At 42.6% G+C, this 20,086-nt stretch overlaps 1 protein-coding gene across 14 annotated transcripts in view; it reads left to right on the top strand.

Moving 5' to 3' along the window:
- The window catches only part of STRADA (STE20 related adaptor alpha), a 39,455-nt gene that overhangs the window by 2,368 nt on the left and 17,001 nt on the right, over positions 1-20,086 (top strand). For 4 of the 14 annotated variants that reach the window (XM_023193983.2, XM_023193985.3, XM_023193984.3 and 1 more), the window contains exons 2-3: positions 13,465-13,544; positions 14,796-14,853. Coding sequence is in view for 8 of the 14 variants with exons in the window: in XM_023193989.1 (XP_023049757.1) it covers positions 13,509-13,544; positions 14,796-14,853; positions 18,161-18,189 (123 nt within the window). In the remaining 6 variants the exon portion in view is untranslated. Of the gene's footprint in view, positions 1-13,464; positions 13,545-14,795; positions 14,854-18,160; positions 18,190-20,086 lie in introns of those variants that run through there. The other 10 variants (XM_023193977.2, XM_023193978.3, XM_023193979.3 and 7 more) reach the window with 5 other exon arrangements.

Genomic DNA, 20,086 nt, shown 5'->3' with positions numbered 1-20,086 from the left:
AACCTCGGCCTCCTGGGTACAAGCAGTTCTCCTGCCTCAGCCTCCCGAGTAGCTGGCATTACAGGCACCCCTCACCACACCCGGTTAATTTTTGTATTTTCAGTAGAGATGGGGTTTCATAGTGTTGCTCAGGCTGGTCTCGAACTCCTGACCTCAGGTGATCCACCAGCCTCAGGCTCCCAAAGTGCTGGGATTACAGGCTGAGCCACGCGCCCCGCCAATAAAGCTGTTTCTATATCTGTCCACTAGTAATATTGCTTTGTTATGTGTGTGTGTATATATACACACACACACATATAGTGTTAAATGTTTCTGATAGTCTGGGTACCGTGGCCCACCTCTGTAATCCCAGCACTTTGAGAGACTGAGGCAATAGGATTGCTTGAGCTCCGGAGTTTGAAACCAGCCAGGGCAACATAGCAAGGCCTCATCTCTACTGAAAATTAAAAAAAATTAGCCGAGCTTGGTGGGCATACCTGTAGTCCTAGCTACTTGGAGGGCTAAGGTGGGAGGATCACTTGAGCCCAAGAGTTTAAGGCTGCAATGAACTATGATAGTACCACTGCACTCCAGCCTGTGCAACAGAGCAGGACCTTGTCTGCAAAAAATATATATACACACATACATATATGTGTACATATATATTATACAATATGTGTATACGTACATACATAATATACATATTAATACATATATGTTGCATATGTAATATATAATGTATTAATATGTATACATATATGTATACATTATATAATATATAATGTGCATATATAATATATGCATAATATATACACATACATATGTATTTATTCATTCTTGATAAGTGTGGCTATATCTTTCGAATGATACCCATCTGCCCTCCCCTTCCATTTGAATTTACATTTTAAGGAAATTTACATTTTCATTTTAAGGATGTTTGAAGGGAGCATAGTGATGATGTTAATGTCATACAGATAACCGGGAATGGTGGCTCATGCCTGTAATCCTAACACTTTGGGAGGCCGATGCAGGAGGATAGCTTGAGTTCAGGAGTTTGAGACCAGCCTGGGCAAGTTCATTTGTACATGATTCAAGCTGAAAATAGAAAAGTCCTTCATAATTTGTATACCATTTACTCTTAATCACTAGGTAGAGCTATTCTAAACCAGCTCAGATGAAATTTATTAACACGATTTTATCAAAGAAAATACCTGTGTGCAGTTATTAAAATAATTGTATAGGGGGCTATAAAGAAAAGTACTGGTCTCTCGTCTCTCTCTCTCTCTCTCTCCATCCATGTGTCTGTTCCCCTTTTTTTTGAGACAGAGTCTCGCTCTCGCCCAGGCTGAAGTGCAGTGGCACGGCGCCTACCACCACTCCTGGCTAATTTTTTGTATTTTTAGTAGAGACAGGGTTTCACCGTGTTAGCCAGGATGGTCTTGATCTCCTGACTTCGTGATCCGCCCGCCTTGGCCTCCCAAAGTGCTGGGATTACTGGCGTGAGCCACTGCACCCGGCCATTTTTTTTTTTTTTTTTGAGATGGTGTATCACTCTGCAGCCCAAGCTGGAGTGCAGTGGCACAATCACAGCTCACTTCAACCTCCTGCCTCAGTCTCCCGAGTAGCTGGGACTACAGGTGCATGCCACCACACCCTGCTAATGTTTTGTGTTTTAGGAGAGATGGGGTTTCACCATGTTGTCCGGGGCGGTGTCAAACTGCGGAGCTCAGGCGATCTGCCTGCCTCGGCCTCCCAAAGTGCTGGAATTACAGGCATGAGCCACTGGGCCCGGCTCCCATTAATTATTTAATCATTTTTTGTTTTAATTCTTTAATGATAGACTTCTGTAATTTTAAACAACATGTTTAGACTTTCCACTGACAGAGACAGAGAAATGACTAGGGAAGCTTATCCTTATTTTTCCAAGAGAGTAAAGGTCATGCTGAATCTCACACCACCCCCTCCTCACTGCCTCCCAACTTTTTCTTTTCGTTCCTTTTCTTTTCTTTTTTCTTTTTGTTTCTTTTCGTTTTCTTTTCAGGGACCCTGTGTTGCCCAAGCTGGAGTGCAGTGGCTCAATCTCAGCTCACTGCAGCCTCCACCTCTGGAGCTCAAGTGATCCTCCCGTCTCAGCCTCCCTAGTAGCTGGGACCACAGGCACATGCCACCGCACCTGGCCAGTTTTTGTATTTTTTATAGAGATGGGGTTTCAAACTCCTGGGCTCAAGTGATCCACCCACCTCTGTTTCCCAAAGTGCTGGGAATATAGGCATGAGCCACTGTGCCCAGCCAGCACCTCCCAACTTTTGATAGTTGAATCCCTCTATTTTTACTTCTGTTAGTTACCTTTGTAACCTTAAATATTGTACATAAGTTTCTATTTGTTATCCTATCAACTTTCGGCATTAACTTTACCTTTTTGGGAAGACAGGGATATTCACTTCCCCAGTCATTGCTCTATCTCTTCCCTGTTCATTTCCCATCTTCGGTCCGGTGAAACTTTACTTTCATATGATCAAATTTGAAGGCATTTACATTCTGTTCTACAACTGTAATTAAGTTTATCATGCTTTGTCTATAGACTTAAAATTTATAAGCTGATAATGAGCACTTATAGTCTTATAAGTATTATTCACAAAACAGCCAAGTGTTATTCTGCACTGCATTCCCCTGTCCTAACTTACTTATCATTCAAGGTCAAGTGGATTTTCTTTCTCATTCCTTGCTGAACTATCTCAAAAAAAAATTTTTTTTTTTTTTTTCCGAGATAGAGTCTCACTCTGTTGCCCAGGCTGGAGTGCAGTGGCACAATCTCGGCTCACGGCAACCTCCGCCTCCCAGGTTCAAGCGATTCTCCTCAGCCTCTCCAGTGGCTGGGACTACAAGCATGTGCCACCACGCCCAGCTACTTTTTGTATTTTTAGTAGAGACAGGGTTTCACCATGTTGACTGGGCTGGTCTTGAACTCCTGACCCCAGGTGATCCACTCTCCTCGACCTCCCACAGTACTGGGATTATAGGCATGGCCACTGCGCCCAGCCATACTATCTCAAAATTATAACACAAATTTAAGTTTGTTTCAAATTTGGACTTTGACTTTTAAAATATAGTTTTAATTTCTGTTGGAATTTTTGGTTGCCTTTCTGTTTGATTTTTTTGGGGGGAGGGGCGGGGGGAAGAAACAGGCCACTTTCTACCCTGTCCCTGATATTTTTCATCCTTTATAATCTTTCATGATCTTATTATATTTTCTTCAACCTGCCAAGTTCATGTTCTAATTTTGACTGATTCCTTTCTTAATCAGCTTCATAGCTATCATCTCGAGATATCTCTTCAATGGACACACCACTGTTTTTTTTTTTTTTTTGAGACAGAGTCTCACTCTGTCACCCAGGCTGGAGTCCAATGGCGTGATCTTGGCTCACTGCAACTTCCGCCTCCCAAGTTCAAGCAATTCTCCTGCCTGAGCCTCCCGAGTAGCTGGTATTACAGGCGCCCACCAACATGCCTGGCTAATTATTGTATTTTTAGTAGAAACAGGGTTTTGCAATGTTGGGCAGGCTGGTCTCAAACTCCTGACCTCAGGTGATCCACCCGCTTCAGCTTCCCAAAGTTCTGGAATTATAGGAGTGAGCCACTGTGGCCGGCTGGACACACCATTTTTTATATCTCATAGCTTCCTTTTTAGATTTTAGTCTCATTTTACTGGAGTACATTCACAAATAATTTTATTTAAAAATGTATATGGGGCTGGGTACGCGGTGGCTCACACCTGTAACCCCAGCACTTTGGGAGGCCAAGGCAGGTGGATCACCTGAGGTGTTTGAGACCAGCCTGGCCAACATGGTTAAACCCTGTCTCTACTAAAAATACAAAAATTAGCCAGGCGTAGTGGCCCATGCCAGTAATCTCAGCTACTCCAGAGGCTAAGGCAGGAGAATCCCTTAACCCAAGAGGCAGAGGTTACAGTGCACCAAGATCGCGCCATTGCACTCCAGCTTGGCCTGGGCGACAGAGCCAGACTCCATCTCAAAAAAAAAAAAGGAATAGAAAAGCTGCTGACTGGGAGCTCTGTGGATTTAAGACTCATGGACATGAGTGGGCAGTTATGCCAGGGACTTGTTTTCAGCCCCACTTCTCCTTCCCTTATTCCTTATTGCTACAGTTTTATTTCAGAGCCCCTTAGGATTGTCTGCTCGGCAGAACTGCCGTCTCCTCTACTATAGTCTCCATTCACATTCTAGCCTGCAGCTTTCTCTCCATTTCCTGAGACAGCACCCTTTTGTCCACTTTTCACCTCCTAGAAATTTACTGAGATTTCATCTACTAATAGCTCCTCTCATTCTGTCCTCAGATATATGGTTATTATTTGTATTCCTTTACCTTAATTGGGACCTTGGGGGAGAGGTGAGATTCTAAAATCTTAAATCAGAAACCTGACTATCTAATCTTTCTAATTCTCTGAAAAAGTTAATTTTAAAGTCTCTCCTAGAAACATAAGCCATTATTATAAGCATCACTATCAGAGGGAGAAAGGTATTTGTCTCAGGTGTCAGACAGATGTCATTAACCTCATTTTAGAGTTATTAACGTTGAGATTCAGCAAGCCAAAGTATGTTGATCAAGTTAACACAGACGCAAGAATGCAATTCATACCATGCTTGTCTTATTTCAGAGTATTTGTTTTTTTCACCACACCATATTGTCACGTTAAGTATAAATCTCTGACTTCAGGTTACTCTTAATGAGCCTTTAGCCATGTTTTAACCTTATTGATTATTCTTACCATTTGTATAGTAACACTATGGGTGAAATTAGCTCTCTCTTTTCTTTTTTTTTTTGAGACGGAATCTCGCTGTGTCGCCCAAGCTAGAGTGCAATAGCGCGTTCTTGCTCACTGCAACCTCCACCTTCTGAGTTCAAACGATTATCTTGTCTCAGCTTCACAAACAGCTGAGATTACAGGTGCCCGCCACCATGTCTAATTTTTATATTTTTTATTAGAGATGGAGTTTCTCCCTTTTGGTCAGGCTGGTCTTGAACTCCTGACCTCAGGTGAGCACCTGCCTTGGCCTCCCAAAATGTTGAGATTACAGGTGTGAGCCACCGTGCCCGGCCAAATTCGCTGTTTTCTAGATGTTAACCTTTCCTAATAGCTTCTATTTTTCTAAATTAATCTTTACTATCTTTGAAACGTTTCCAAGTTCTTTGTGTGTCTTTACCATTTTCTTACCTAGGACTGAAATACACATTTGGTAAATGCTGTTAGGGAAAGATTAATTTGGTCAAGGTTGAAGTTAGTTTGGCAAAAATTCAGAAAAAGCAAAAGTATCCCTGATTCTTTTTTCTTTTTTTTTTTTTTTTTGAGACAGGGTCTCACTCTGTCGCCCAGGCTTTAGTGCAGTGGCGCAATCTTGGCTTACTGCAACCTCTGCCTCCCAGGTTCAAGCGATTCTCAGCCTCCCAAGTAGCTGCGATTACAGGCTAGCGCCACCACACCCGGCCAATTTTTGTATTTTTTATAGAAATGGGGTTTCACCATGTTGGCCAGGTTGGCCTCTAACTCCTGACCTCTAGTGATCCGCCTGCCTCAGCCTTGCTGAGTGCTGGCATTACAGGCATGAGCCACCGTGCCCGACCTGTCCCTGCTTCTTAATCCAGAATGACATTTCTTCTCCCTCTTCTCATTTAGTGAACACAGTAATAAAAGCATTTTTAGAACATTCTTATTGAAAACAGTGACAAGTTTCTTAGAGCTTTGGATATAAAATAAAGGCTATTCAAGTATAGTTTGGTAAAAACAATTTTATTGGAGGCAAATAGAGTAAGACCTAGGCCTGTAGTCATCCATTGGCCAGCCTTAATCCAGGAATAGATTTAGAACATTTAAAATAATTTCCTTCAGGTATCCCTGTGTTGGAGGTTCCCAAGAACACCCTCAGGTTCAGTAATTCATTAGGAGGACTCACAGGACTCGGCATATAGTCACATTCATGGCTAGGATTTATTTCAACAGAAGAATACAAAGAAAAACCAGCAAAGGGAAACAGCACATGGAGTGAAGTCTGGGGGAAACCAGGAGCAAACTTCAAGGATCCTCCCCAAGTAGAGTGACACAGACCTCAAAGCAAGAAGTTGTGGCAGCATGTGTGAAATGTTATCAACCAGGACAGCTCATTAGAAACTCCATATCCAGGATGGTCATGTAGGCAGCCTCTGCCTGGCATGTGTCAAAACTGGACTCCCAGAAGGAGAAAGCAGCATAAACCGTACTGTTTGTACAAATAATTTAGGCATAATAAGCTACTTCTGTCATTTCTAGGAAAATGGGAAATCTCTCAAAATCCTCGTTCCCTGATGCCAGCCAGTGGCTAAAGCAGACTTTTTAAAGGATAAGAAGTTAGGCCTGCTGTATTAACCTTTCTTCTGCAGAATCCCAGTCTGTAAATACTATTTCTTTAAATTGGTCTTTTGAGAGATACGGGGATGGGAGTGGGTTGAAGATTGTATTCTTTGAGCAAGTTCCACTTGAGATGAAAAACAATATAAACAAGAATAGAAAAGCAAAGATAAAAGGAAGAAGAAAAAACAATAGAATTGAATACAATTTTAAAAAGGAGATTAAAAAATAAAAGAGATTGTACTCTGACAAATACCGGGAGTACTGCTGTTTTATTGTCAGTTATATATGACCCATATGTCTTAAACATTTAGTAGTGAAAATTGAGGAGCCTGATAAAAATTCATACCTGAATAGAAGGGCATCCTACCTCTTTGCAAAAGTGTGTCTAGCTTGTGCCCCTTGGCAGGCCCAAAATCTTCTTAGGAAATGGGTTTTAGTTGGGAGGCCAAGGTGGGCAGATCACCTGAGGTCAGGAGTTTAAGATTAGCCTGACCAACATGGTAAAACCCTGTCTCTACTAAAAATACAAAAAAAAATTAGCTGGGCATGGTGGCAGGTGCTTGTAATCCCAGCTATTTGGGAGGCTGAGGCAGGAGAATCGCTTGAACCCGGGAAGTGGAGGTTGCAGTGAGCCAAGACCACACCATTGCATTCCAGCCTGGGCAACAGCGCGTGACTCTGTCCTTCCCAAAAAAGAAAATGGTTTTTAGGCTGAGTGTGGTGGCTCATACTGTTAATCTTACCACTTTGGGAGGCCAAGGTAGGAGAATCACTTGAGCCCGGGAGTTCAAGACCAGCCTGGACAACATAGTCTGTCACCCAGGCTGGAGTGCAGGGGTGCGATCGTGGCTCACTGCAACCTCTGTCTCCCAGGTTCAAGCTGTCGTCCCACCTCAGCCTCCCAAGTAGTTGGGACTACAGGCACATGCCACCATGCCTGGCTAATTTTTATATTTTTGTAGAGATGAGCTTTTGCCATGTTGCCCACATTTGTCTTGAACTCCTGAGCTCAAGCAATCCACCTGCCTCAGCCTCCCAAAGTTCTGAGACTACAGACGTGAGCCACCACGCCTGGCCTATACAAACAATTTTTTTTTTAACTAACCAGGCAGTTGCTCACCCCTGTGATCCCAGCTATTCAGAAGGCTGAGGTAGGAGGATTGCTTGAGCCCAGGAGGTTGAGGTTGCAGTGAGCTGTGGTTGCACCACTGCTTTCCAGTCTAGGTGACAGAGCAAGACCTTGTCTCCAAAAAAAGAATGGTTTTTAATATGCCACTGTTGGCCAGCCGTGGTGGCTCATGCCTGTAATCATAGCACTTTGGGAGGCCAAGGCAGGTGGACTGCCTGAGCTCAGGAGTTCGAGACTAATCTGGGCAACATGGCAAAAACCCTGTCTCTACTAAAAATACAAAAAATTAGCTGGACGTGGTGGCACGTGCCTATAGTCTCAGCTACTCTGGAGGCTGAGACAGGAGAATTGCATGAACCCAGGAAGCAGAGGTTGCAGTGAGCCGAGATCACATCACTGCACTCCAGCCTGGGTGACAGAGCGAAATTCTGTCTCCCAAAAAAAATATGCCACTATGCACATACACACAAACGCAGACGTGATTGGACTTCACCTAGCATGACAGTAAAATGTACTTGGAATTTTAAGATAGGGACTGTGAATTTCCTGGCATGGCTGTGTCCATTGAAGGTAACAAGAAGAAACTATAATAATGAACCACCAGTAGCACCAATACACCTAACATGGAGGAGTGCTGCTTCCAGTGTTTCCCTCAAGATAAACTGTTTCCAGATGTATTTCTGAGGGAATAAATTAGGTGTCTTTGCCCAGTGGGATTATTTGACATAACTCTTACATAGGTCTGAGCTAATTAATTAAGAATTTCACGGAGGGTCTCTTGAACTCAGGAGTTCAAGACCAACATGGGCAATATGGCAAGACCTGTCTGTACTAAAAATAAAAAATTGGCCAGGCGCGGTGGCTCACGCCTGTAATTCTAACACTTAGGAGGTTGAGGTGGGCGGATTATGAGCCCAGGAATTCAAGACCAACCTGGGCAACCTGGTGAAAACTCATCTGTACAAAACTTGGCTGCGTATTGTGGTGCATGCCTGTAGTCCCAGCTACTTGGGAGACTGAGGTGGGAGCATCACTTGACCTTGGGAGGTGGAGGTTGTGGTGAGCCTTTGCGATTGAGCCACTGTACTCCAGCCTTGGCAACAGAGCCAGACTTTTTCTCAGGAAAAAAAAGTTAGCCAGGCATGGTGACACATACCTGTGGTCTCAGCTACTCAGGAGGCTGAGGTGGGGGATTGCTTGAGCCTGGGAGGTCAAGGCTGCAGTGAACCGTCATCATGCCACTGCACTGCAGCCAGGGCAACAAGCGCGAGATTCTGTCTCAAAAAAAAGAATTTCAAAAAAGATAAGCCATGGATACATTCAGCTGGTTCTGTGCTTTCCCAGGCATTCTTATCTTCTAATAGAGAAGCTGCTAGCTACATGTGACTCCTGAGAACTTGAAATGTAATGTGATTGAGGAACTGAATTTTTTTTTTTTTTTTTTTTTTTTTTGTGCCAGTGTTGGGGTGGGGGTAGAGACGGGGTCTCACTCTGTTTCCCAGGCGGTCTTGAACTCCTGGGCTCAAGTGATCCTCCCCACTTAGCCTCTCAAAGTGCTGGGATTACAGGTGTGAGCCACCATACCCAGCCACAGGAACTGAAATTTTAATTTTATTTATTTATTACAAATTCAGATGTAAGTTTAACCACATTTGGCTAGTGGTTGCTATAATAGACAGTGACACTATAGGAGATATCCTTGTAACTAAATTTCTACATAAATTTTCCCTAGGGCAAATTCCTACAAGTGGAAAAACAGCAAGGTGTATTCATATTATTTATTTATTTATTTTTTGAGATGAAGTCTTGCTCTTGTTCCCCGGGCTGGAGTGCAATGGTGCGATGTTGGCTCACTGCAACCTCCACCTCCCGGGTTCAAGCGATTATCCTGCCTCAGCCTCCCAAGTAGCGGGGATTACAGGCACCTGCCACCACGCCCAGCTAATTTTTGTATTTTTAGTAGAGACGGGGTTTCACCATGTTGGCCAGGCTGGTCTTGAACTCCTGACCTCAGGTGATCCAGCCACCTCAGCCTCCGAAAGTGCTAGCATTACAGGCAGGAACCACCACGCCCGGCCAATATATTCATATTCTTAAGATTCTTACTATCCATTTAACTTGAGATTTTTTTTTTTTTTTGAGATGGAGTCTCGCTCTGTCGCCCAGACTGGAGTGCAGTGGCCGGATCTCGGCTCACTGCAAGCTCTGCCTCCCGGGTTTTACGCCATTCTAACTGGAGATTTTTAATCAGCTGTACATTTGAGGAACTATTCCAAGACTTGATTAGAAAAAGCAGAAAAGAGCCTGGAACTTACTCCATCTGCTTTCTCAGTGGTTCTCAATCCTGACAATGCACGGCTTTTGTTGTTGTTTTTGTGGTGAGGTGGGGAAGAATGGTGGTAGTGGTAGAAGCTAGAACTTTTAAAACTATATAGATGTCCAAGGCCCTCCCTAGACCTGTAGAATTAGAATTTTTAAAGGTGGATGTCTGATCATCTATAGGTGTTTATAAATACACAAGTTAGTTTGAAATACATTCTGTTTTAGGCCGGTGGGGTGGCTCACACCTGTAATCCCAGATCTTTGGGAGGCCGAGGCAGGTGGATAACTTGAGGTCAGGAGTTTGAGACCAACCTGGCTAACATGGTGAATCCCTCACTCTACTAAAAATACAAAAATTAGCCAGGGATGGTGGTGCACACCTGTAGTCCCAGCTACTTGGGAGGCAGAGGCAGGAGAATCACTTAAACCTTGGAAACAGAGGTTGCCGTGAGCTGAGATTGTGCCACTGCACTCCAACCTGGGCAATAGAATGAAACCCTGTCTCATAAAAAACAAAAGAAAGAAAGAAAATTTGATTTTATTTTTAAATTCTGAAATTTTTCCAGACCATAGAAACTTTTTTTGCAGATAAAAACATCTACCTGCCTCTTTATCTACATTAATTTTCTCTTTCTATTGTAGACTACATGGGATATGGACCTTTTTTCCTCTTAAATTTCTTTTGCATGATACTTTGTGTTTAATACTATTAAATATGCATTCTAATCATGTTTTTTCAAATAAATTCTTTATTTTTAAAATTTTATGACAAGATAAATGAGTGATTTTTAGCTAGGGTTGGAGAAGGAGCTTCTATAAGAATATCAGGACCGGGTGCAGTGACTCACACCTGTAATCCCAGCACTTTGGGAGGCCGAGGCGGGCAGATCACAAGGTCAGGAGATCGAGACCATCCTGACCAACGTGGTGAAACCCCATCTCGACTAAAAATACAAAACTTAGCTGGGCGTGGTGGCACGCACCTGTAATCCCAGCTACTCGGGAGGCTGAGGCAGGAGAATCGCTGGAATCCGGGAATTGGAGGTTGCAGTGAGCCAAGATCGCCACTGCACTCCAGCCTGGCAACAGAGCAAGACTCCATCTCAAAAAAATATATATATATATCAGGGTAGGGCCAGGCACGGTGGCTCACACCTGTAATCCTAGCACTTTGGGAGGCCAAGGCAGACAGATTGCTTGAGCTCAAGAGTTTGAGACCAGGGCAGTGGCTCGCGCCTGTAATCCCAGCACTTTGGGAGGGTGAGGTGGGCAGATCACCTGAGATCAAGGGTTCGAGACCAGCCTGGCCAACATAGGGAAACCCTGTCTCTACTAAAAATACAAAAAAAATTAGCCAAGCATAGTAGTGTGTGCACCTGTAGTCCCAGTAACTCGGGAGGCTGAAGCAGGAGAATCACTTGAACCTGGGAGACGGAGGTTGCAGTGAGCTAGGATCATGCTACTGCACTCCAGCCTGGGCAACATGGCAAAGCCCCATCTCTACAAAAAAATAAAAAATTAGGCATGGTGGCATATACCTGTAGTCCCAGCTACTCAGGAGACTGAAGTGGGAGGATGGTTGGAGCCCTGGAGGCAGAGGTTGCAGTGAGCAGAGATCGCATCACTGCACTCCAGACTGGATGACAGAGCCAGACCCTGCCTCAAAAAAAAAAAAAAAAAGTCAACTAAGTACAACTGGCCTAAAAAGCAACTACTCCTGATTGTAGTAGGAGGCTGGAGGGCCCTATGAAGGCAACTTCCAGGAGAAAATTGAAATTGATGGGTTTGAGGGTATGGAAAAATATGTGGATAAGTCAAATAGCAGAGATATTGGTGTATTTGTAAAAAGTTAATAATAGCTATATGAGAAACCAAGCAAGTGAACAAATGAGGTGGTTATTAACTCTAGGAAAAAATAGGTGTATAAGGAAAGAGAGACATTGTCTGGGCACAGTTTCTCACGCCTAAAATCCCAGCACTTTGGGAGGCCGAGGTGGCTGGATCACCTGAGGTCACAAGTTCAAGACTAGCCTGGCCAACATGGTGAAACCCCATCTCTACTAAATACAAAAATTAGCCAGTCATGGTGGCAGGCACCTGTTATCCCAGCTACTCAGGAGGCTGGGGCAGGAGAATCACTTGAACCTAGGAGGCAGAGGTTGCCATGAGTCAAGGTCGTGCAGCTGCATTCCAGCCAGGGCAACAAGAGCGAAACTCCATCTCAAAAAAAAAAGAGAGACATGGTTGGTTTTTGTTTTTGTTTGTTTGTTTGTTTTGAGACGGAATCTAGCTCTGTCACCCAGGCTGGAGTGCAGTGGCGCGACCTTGGTTTACTGCAACCTCTGCCTCCTGGGTTCAAGCAATTCTCCTTTCTCAGCCTCCTGAGTAGCTGGGAACAGGCGCCCGCCACCACGCCTGGCTAATTTTTTGTGTATTTTTAGTAGAGATGGGGTTTTACCATGTTGGTCAGGCTAAAGTCTCGCACTCCTGACCTCAAGTGATCCACCCACCCCGGCCTCGCAAAGTGCTGGGATTACAGGCTTGAGCCACCAGGCCCGGCCGAGACAGGTATTTCTATTTGCCTCAGATTTGAACCATATTTGCATAGTCATAGTAATATAAATGTGGACTATTGATTTAAGCAAAATTATGCCAGAGCTATGTTGGTGGAATGAGAGCAGGAGATACAGTGGAAGATAATCATGTAAGAAGCTTTGTCTTCATCTACCATGGTAGGAAGTTAAAACTGGCTGACTCTGGATACACTGCCTATGAGTTAGCCCTGCTCAGCAAGGAGCTGTAAAGAAAATTTGAAAAGTCTAAAATTAAGTCATACCCATATAAACATTAAGAATAGTTATTAAAAAGCAGGATAACACTCCGCATGGTGGCTCACCTGGTAACCCCCACACTTCGGGAGGCCAAGATGGGAGGATCACTTGAGTCCAGGAGTTCCAGACCAGTCTGGGCCACATAGACCCTGTCTCTACAAAAAGTAAATAAATAAAAAGCAGGATAACCATGGAAAATAACTGAAGGTAATTGTTTCTGGGAAAAGGTTAGTGGGGGATTGAGTCAAGAGAAATTTAGGAATTAATTTAAAACCACATAACACATTTCTCTTTCTACAGAAATTCTTTTTTTTTTTTTAATTTTTTTTTTTTTTGAGACAGTCTTGCTCTGTCACCCAGGCTGGAATGCAATGGCGTGATGTCTGCTCACTGCAATCTCCACCTCCCGGGTTCAAATGATTCTTAAGTAGCTGGGATTACAGCCACATGCCACCTTGCCTGGCTTTTTTTGTTTTTTAATAGAGTCGGGGTTTCACCATGTTGGCCAGGCTGGTCTTGAACTCCTGACCTCAGGTGATCCGCCCACCTCAGCCTCCCAAAGTGCTGGGATTACAGACATGAACCACTGCGCCCGGCCAGAAATTACAGAATTTTATAATGTACTTGACCAAAGTATATTCAGATTTATCATCACTTAAAGTTTCTCTAAACAAACCTAGCAATTTATAGATGAAGTCCAGTGCTTTAAATGGTAGACCTGTAATAAGTTTTTGTTAATCAGAAGGTATTTCTATATAAGGAGATTTTGCTAACTCAACCTGTTTCTGTTTTCCTTTTAGGTTTAAGTTTTTGAAACTGAAATAGGTCTACACAGTAGGAACTCATGTCGTTTCTTGTAAGTAAACCAGAGCGAATCAGGGTGAGTGTTTTTCTATTCTTCTGGCTTTACTATTTTTGTTTTCTGAAAAGCAATGTGTTTTGGCAGATGTTGTAGGTGGTTAGGGTCGGCAGATGTTGTAGGTGGTTCATCTTTTTTCTAATGTTTATGCATATAAGAACAATTTATATTAGAAAGAGTAAACTTCACTGTTAATTAAGAGGAAAAAAGGAATGTCTCCATAGCCTGAACTCTACCCACTGGAAAGAATGCCCCCAAGCCAAAGTGTAACACCAATCCTTAAGGGAAATACAATCTTGATTCCATTGCTTTTAAATACGAGCTCCTTTTCTGTTTCAATGTAGCCTAATTCAGGTGAAACAAAACCACTGATCAGAATGACAGAAATCTAATACTCATTTGAAATAGGCTAGTAAAGTGAGCCATAGATTGATCCTGCTAGTTTGGTCTTACTAGTTTGGCCCTTGTGAACTTGGCAGAAAACGTAAGCAGCCATGTCTTTAGAACCCCTAGTAGATAAAGAATATGCAACTTGTGTGTCGTTTTACAAACTAACAGGGTTTTGTGGATAACTACTGTTTCATCTCTGTTTTCTGTGTTATGAATTCCAGTGATAGTTTTCAAATTGACATCAGTGATCCAAGGTATCTGTAATGTAGAATGAGTGAGATGGAACCAATATAGGGAAGGCAAAAAAAATCTTCATTATTAGAGCCAGTATTATCTATTTCTCATCTGTCAAATTTAAGAATTATTCATCAAATAGGCAAAGAGGAGTAGAGAAAGGAATCTTGTTTTTAGTTCAAGATTCTATTAACAACTTTTCCATAGAAATGATTCCTGGCCGGGCACGGTGGCTCACGCCTGTAATCCCAGTACTTTGGGAGGCCAAGGCGGCAGATCACGAGGTCAGGAGATCGAGACCACCCTGGCTAACATGTTGAAACCCCGTCTCTACTAAAAACACACAAAAAAAATTAGCCAGGCATGGTGGCGGGTGCATGTAGTCCCAGATACTCGGGAGGCTGAGGCAGGAGAATGGCATGAACCCAGGAGGTGGAGCTTGCAGTGAGCCGAGATCGCACAACTGCACTCCAGCCTGGGTGACTGAGCAAGACTCCATCTCAAAAAAAAAAAAAAAGAAATGATTCCTAACTGTACTGCATGATTGTGTTTTCATAGTTGTGATTTTGTCTGTCTGTCTAAAGGCTGATAGCTAATTTGTTGTGGCTTGGAAGAAATACTAATTCTCTTTGGGGTTTTCCTCTTTAGCGGTGGGTCTCGGAAAAGTTCATTGTTGAGGGCTTAAGAGATTTGGAACTATTTGGAGGTAAGTACAGTATGGCATTTAGCCATCACTTCAGGATATAAAAAATCACTACTTTTTTGTTTACTAAATCAATCTATAGCAATTAGCAATTCTAAGGGCACGTGTAACCTACAGTTATTGGATTTCTTTGGTTCCTTTATGAATTTATGGTTTCCCAAAGATTTGAAGACTAACCTGGCAATTTTCCTTGGCCTCTCTTGATTGTTAGAAAGCCAGTATTTACTTAAAAGCATATATGTTTTCTTTTGTCCAGGTGAAATACATACTGTTAAAGAAAGAAAACTATTTAAAAGTCTCTAGCCTTGAAGATTTAAAAAATAATTGTCAAGACAAAGGAAGCAATGATATGGAAGTTCTGGTTTTATCGATCAATCTAGTTGACTCATTTTTTCATGGTAGAAATTATGAGACTTAAGAGAACAGAACGAAGGAAAAGTCTTTCAGAGCAAAAATGTGAACTTCCTATTGTAAAACCTGAACGTTGATTTCAGAAGTAAACCTTGACAGGCCTAGGCATTACCCTTTGGCCATTTTCAAAGTGAGCCTTTTAGGGAACTGTCACCTTAATTTAGGGCAAAAAAAATAATAGTAGAGCACCGTTCTTTGTGTCTGAATACCAAGATACTGTTTTAGGATCTTATAGTTTAAGAAACAGATTATCGGCCAGGCACGGTGGCTCACGCCTGTAATCCCAGCACTTTGGGAGGCCGAGGCAGGCAGATCACTTAAGGTCAGGATTTCGGGACCAGCCAGGCCAATGTGGTGAAATCCCGTCTCTACTGAAAATACAAAAATTAGCTGGTCGTGGTGGTGCACACTGTAGTCCCAGCTACTTGGGAAGCTGAGGCAGGAGAATCGCTTGAACCCAGGAGGTAGAGGTTGCCGTGAACCGAGATGGCACCACTGCACTCCAGCCTGGGTGACAGAGCAACACTCCATCTCAGATTATCGGCCGGGCATGGTGACTCATGCCTGTAATCCCAGCACTTTGGGAGGCCAAGGCAGGCAAATCACCTGAGGTCAGGAGTTCGAGACCAGGCTGGCCAACGCGGTGAAATCCCATCTCTACTAAAAATACAAAAATTAGCCGGGCATGGTGGCGCACACCTGTGGTCCCAGCTACTAGGGAGACTGAGGCAGGAGAATGGCTTGAAATCGGGAGGTGGAGGTTGCAGTGAGCCGAGATCACACCACTGCGCTCCAGCCTGGGCAAAAGAACAAGGCTGAGTTTTTGAGACTCTGTCTCAAAAAATAAATAAATAAAATAAGTAAATTTAAAAGGCAGATTATCAGATTGAGTACATTGGTTAGCTGATCCAAAATACCCCTAGATAGGATTTTTTGGGTTTTTTGTTTTTTTGTTGTTGTTGTTGTTGTTTTTTGTTGTTTTGTTTTGAGATGGAGTCTCGCTCTGTCACCCAAGTTGGAGTGCAGTGGCATGATCTTGGCTCACTGCAACCTCCACCTCCCGGGTTCAAGAGATTCTCCTGTCTCAGCCCTCCTGAGTAGCTGGGATTACAGGAGCACACCACCATACCTGGCTTATTTTTTTTTTGTATTTTTAGTAGAGATGGGGTTTCACTTTGGGAGGCCGAGGCGGGCGGATCATGAGGTCAGGGATAGGTTTAAGTAATTGAAAACTCAAACTTGGCCGGGCGCGGTGGCTCAAGCCTGTAATCCCAACACTTTGGGAGGCCGAGACGGGGGGATCACGAGGTCAGGAGATCGAGACCATCCTGGCTAACATGGTGAAACCCCGTCTCTACTAAAAAAATACAAAAAAAAAACTAGCCGGGCGAGGTGGCGGGCGCCTGTAGTCCCAGCTACTCAGGAGGCTGAGGCAGGAGGATGGCATAAACCCGAGAGGCAGAGCTTGCAGTGAGCTGAGATCCGGCCACTGCACTCCAGCCTGGGCAACAGAGCGAGACTCCATCTCAAAAAAAAAAAAAAAAGAAAAGAAAACTTAACTTGTTAGTTACTAGGTGGTACCTATTAATTTATTTTCCCTAACACATCTCAAAGAATTTCTGGACTAGAATTTTTGTGAACTTTGTCAAAGTGTTATGTTTTAGACAAATAGGACTTTAGAAAAATGATGAGTTCAATATATTTTAGCTGGAAAGAATTAGTTAGATGCACAGTGAAGGAAAGGCTAGTGGAATAAAAATACCACATTCTGTTCCTATTCTCATTTTCTTCCCATCATTAATGATGCCAGGTGCAGTGGCTCACTCCTGTTATCGCAGCACTTTGGGAGGCCGAGGCAGTCAGATCACAAGGTCAAGGAGTTCAAGACCAGCCTGGCCAATATGGTGAAAACCCCATCTCTACTAAAGTTACAAAAAAAATTAGTCAGCATGGTGGCGCACGCCTGTAATCCCAGCTACTCAGGAGGCTGAGGCAGGAGAATTGCCAAGACCCCACCAGTAGAGGTCGGAGTGGACCGAGAACACGCCACTGCGCTCCAGCCTAGGGATAAAGCAAGACTCTGCCTCCAAAAAAAAAAAGAAGAAAGCATTTTCCTTGGTAACTAGACTTTTCTGATTTTGTATAGTTTAAGGTATTTAGAAATTTAAGATGATTAGAAATGTATAATCACCCCAATATTTTACAGTTAAAAATCTTCAGTTTGGTGATTTTGATCACTTTTACAGAATAGAGAAGGTCAAAAGCACATGCAGAATTTGACTTAAGAACAGAAAGTTATTTCAGTTGTCCTTTGTTTTGTTCATTTTCACTAGGACTAGCAGAACACCAAAATGCCTTTGCTTTATTTACATTTAGAGTCAAATCTATCTGACTTTAGAGAATCAGGTTGGGTAATGGTCCTTCATACGCGTGTTGCTATATTAAAATTTTTTGCCCCTTTTTGAAAAAACATGTTTTCTAGTTCCCACACTCACTGGGAAATGGCCAACCATCTCTGTAACTATATAATGAATTGTTTATTCACAAAGTATAAGGAATTGGCCTTTTCATAATAACATTGTGTGTTGATGCCAAGTAAATGTATGACCAGAATTGTAGCAGTTAAGTTCTATCCAGTAAAGAATACCCATAGAATAGTAGACTTGCCACCTTTTGAAGAACCATAGATCCATGTTTAAAGCCCCATCTCTCTGCAGCATTTTTACTGTGGATCTGTGTGTGTGTGTTTATATGTAGCCCCACAGGCACTTTTTGCTGTAATGCCTCTTAAGTGGTTTCTATTAATAAATGTAGTCCTAAGTACAATAATTGCTGTTCTGAATGTGGGTGTGTCTTCTGCTAAAACACAAAATGCCAACAATCAATTTCTCTACCCCAGAGCAGCCTCCGGGTGACACTCGGAGAAAAGTAAGTGACTTCCTAGGCCCTAGCACTATGGCTGTTGCATGGAGATGATTTCTTGTGGAAGTTTGTGTGTTCTATTGGCTTATCATTTTATGTTTCTGCTTATCTGTCACTGAGCTTTATTTGTAGTGTGATTTTTGCACTTGTGGAGATTCAGGTTTCACCCTGGAAAGATTTGGATGTGTAATTTGAAAACTGAAAAAAGTCTCAGGTACTTTTTGTCTCTTCTGGGGATTAAGGTCTCCGCCCCTCCCCAGCTCTGCCAATCGACCACCACCCCATCCCCCAAAAAAGTAAGTTTCAATGATCTGAAATATGGTTATTGTTTAGTGACTAGTGGTATTAAATTTTCTGTCCTTAGTCTATTAATAATAGATTTTAGTCCACAGACATAATACAGATCTCTGTCTAGACCTCAAATCTCTTACCTTAAAAACAAAAGCAAAATTAAAAAGTATAAAACAGAACATTTACTTTTTTCATTGGTGAGAGCTGCAAGATTCTTACCCTGTTTCCTTCTCTTCTAGTTTATTTTACTTAAATAAATAGCACCAGATGTGCACAACGTACCAAGCTATTTTTGAATATATGAATCAGCGTCTTATAAAGAGAGAGGATGAGAACTTTTCCTACCTAGACTTCTGACTCTGTTCAGATTGCAGACATCTGCAGCTTCTGCAGCAGCCCCAAGGTTGAGTGAAGGACAGTGATGTTGACTTGGAATTTCTGAGTAAAGCTTTGGCTACGCTTACGTCATCCTCTAATCAGGAGCACCTCTCTATCAGATCCAAATGCTTTCCAATCTGGAGACCAAAAACGTTCCCTATAGGCTCAGTTAGCTATTTTTCTAGAATACAATGCCAATTACATATAATTTTTATATTTTTACAGCTGCTGATATTATATCAAAAGTTATCCTGTGTGAAACCTGTGGGAAGTTGAATGTGTTTATTTGGTAGCATTTTGTGAATATTGTCTTTGTATGCTTTACTGTATTTTGTTTTAACCTCTTTAACACGGTTATTTTGTGGTCATTTCTGGATATCAGCTGCTTAATGTATTTTTCAAATGCTTCAAAATGAATAAAATGCATTTCATGGTGGGGGAAACTAAGAAAACACTTTGATAGAATTAGTTACTTTCTATGAGCAATTTGAGATTATTACATTGCACTAATTAAACTATGTCATGCTGCATTTAAAGAGAATGGGCTAAATATTTCATTCTTTTTATCTGAGTTTAGACCTGTTCTAAAACTGAAACAGTGTGATGAACTGACCTTCCTTTCTTGTGGCAATGTCAGATGATCTAGACCTCTTAGCCTGTTTCCTTGTTTGTTTGTTTGTTTTCCTAAATGAAGTTTGGTCTGTCTTTGAGTTCGGACCTATACAATATCCACAAAGAAGAAGGCCTCCATTTTAGAATCATTCCTAGTGAGCCGGGGACAAGCAGTTGCTATCGCTGGACTAGTTCATTTTATGCAATTCCAGATTGCCTGTGAGCTCATATTGCCAGTTACATAAAGAACTTTCTTTTCTTTTCTTTTTTTTTTTTTTGAGACCGAGTCTCACTCTGTTGCCTAGGCTGGAGTGCAGTGGTGCAACCTCAGTTCACTACAACCTCTGCCTCCTGGGTTCAAGCAGTTCTGCCTCAACCTCCCGAGTAGCTGGAATTACAGGCGTGTGCCATCACGCCCAGCTAAATTTTGTATTTTTAGTAGAGAATCAGGGTTTCACTATGTTGGCTGGTCTCAAACTCCTGACTTCAAGTGATCCACCTGACTCAGCCTCCCAAAGTGCTGGGATTACAGTCGTGAGCCACTGTGCCCAGTCCAGAACTTTCAAGAACCTTTTTTTTTTTTTTTTTTTTTTGAGATGGAACTTCACTTTCGTTGCCCAGG

The sequence above is a fragment of the Piliocolobus tephrosceles genome, chromosome 16, assembly GCF_002776525.5.
Source record: "Piliocolobus tephrosceles isolate RC106 chromosome 16, ASM277652v3, whole genome shotgun sequence".
Lineage (NCBI taxonomy): Eukaryota > Metazoa > Chordata > Mammalia > Primates > Cercopithecidae > Piliocolobus > Piliocolobus tephrosceles.
This window is presented reverse-complemented; position numbering and strand designations above follow the sequence as displayed.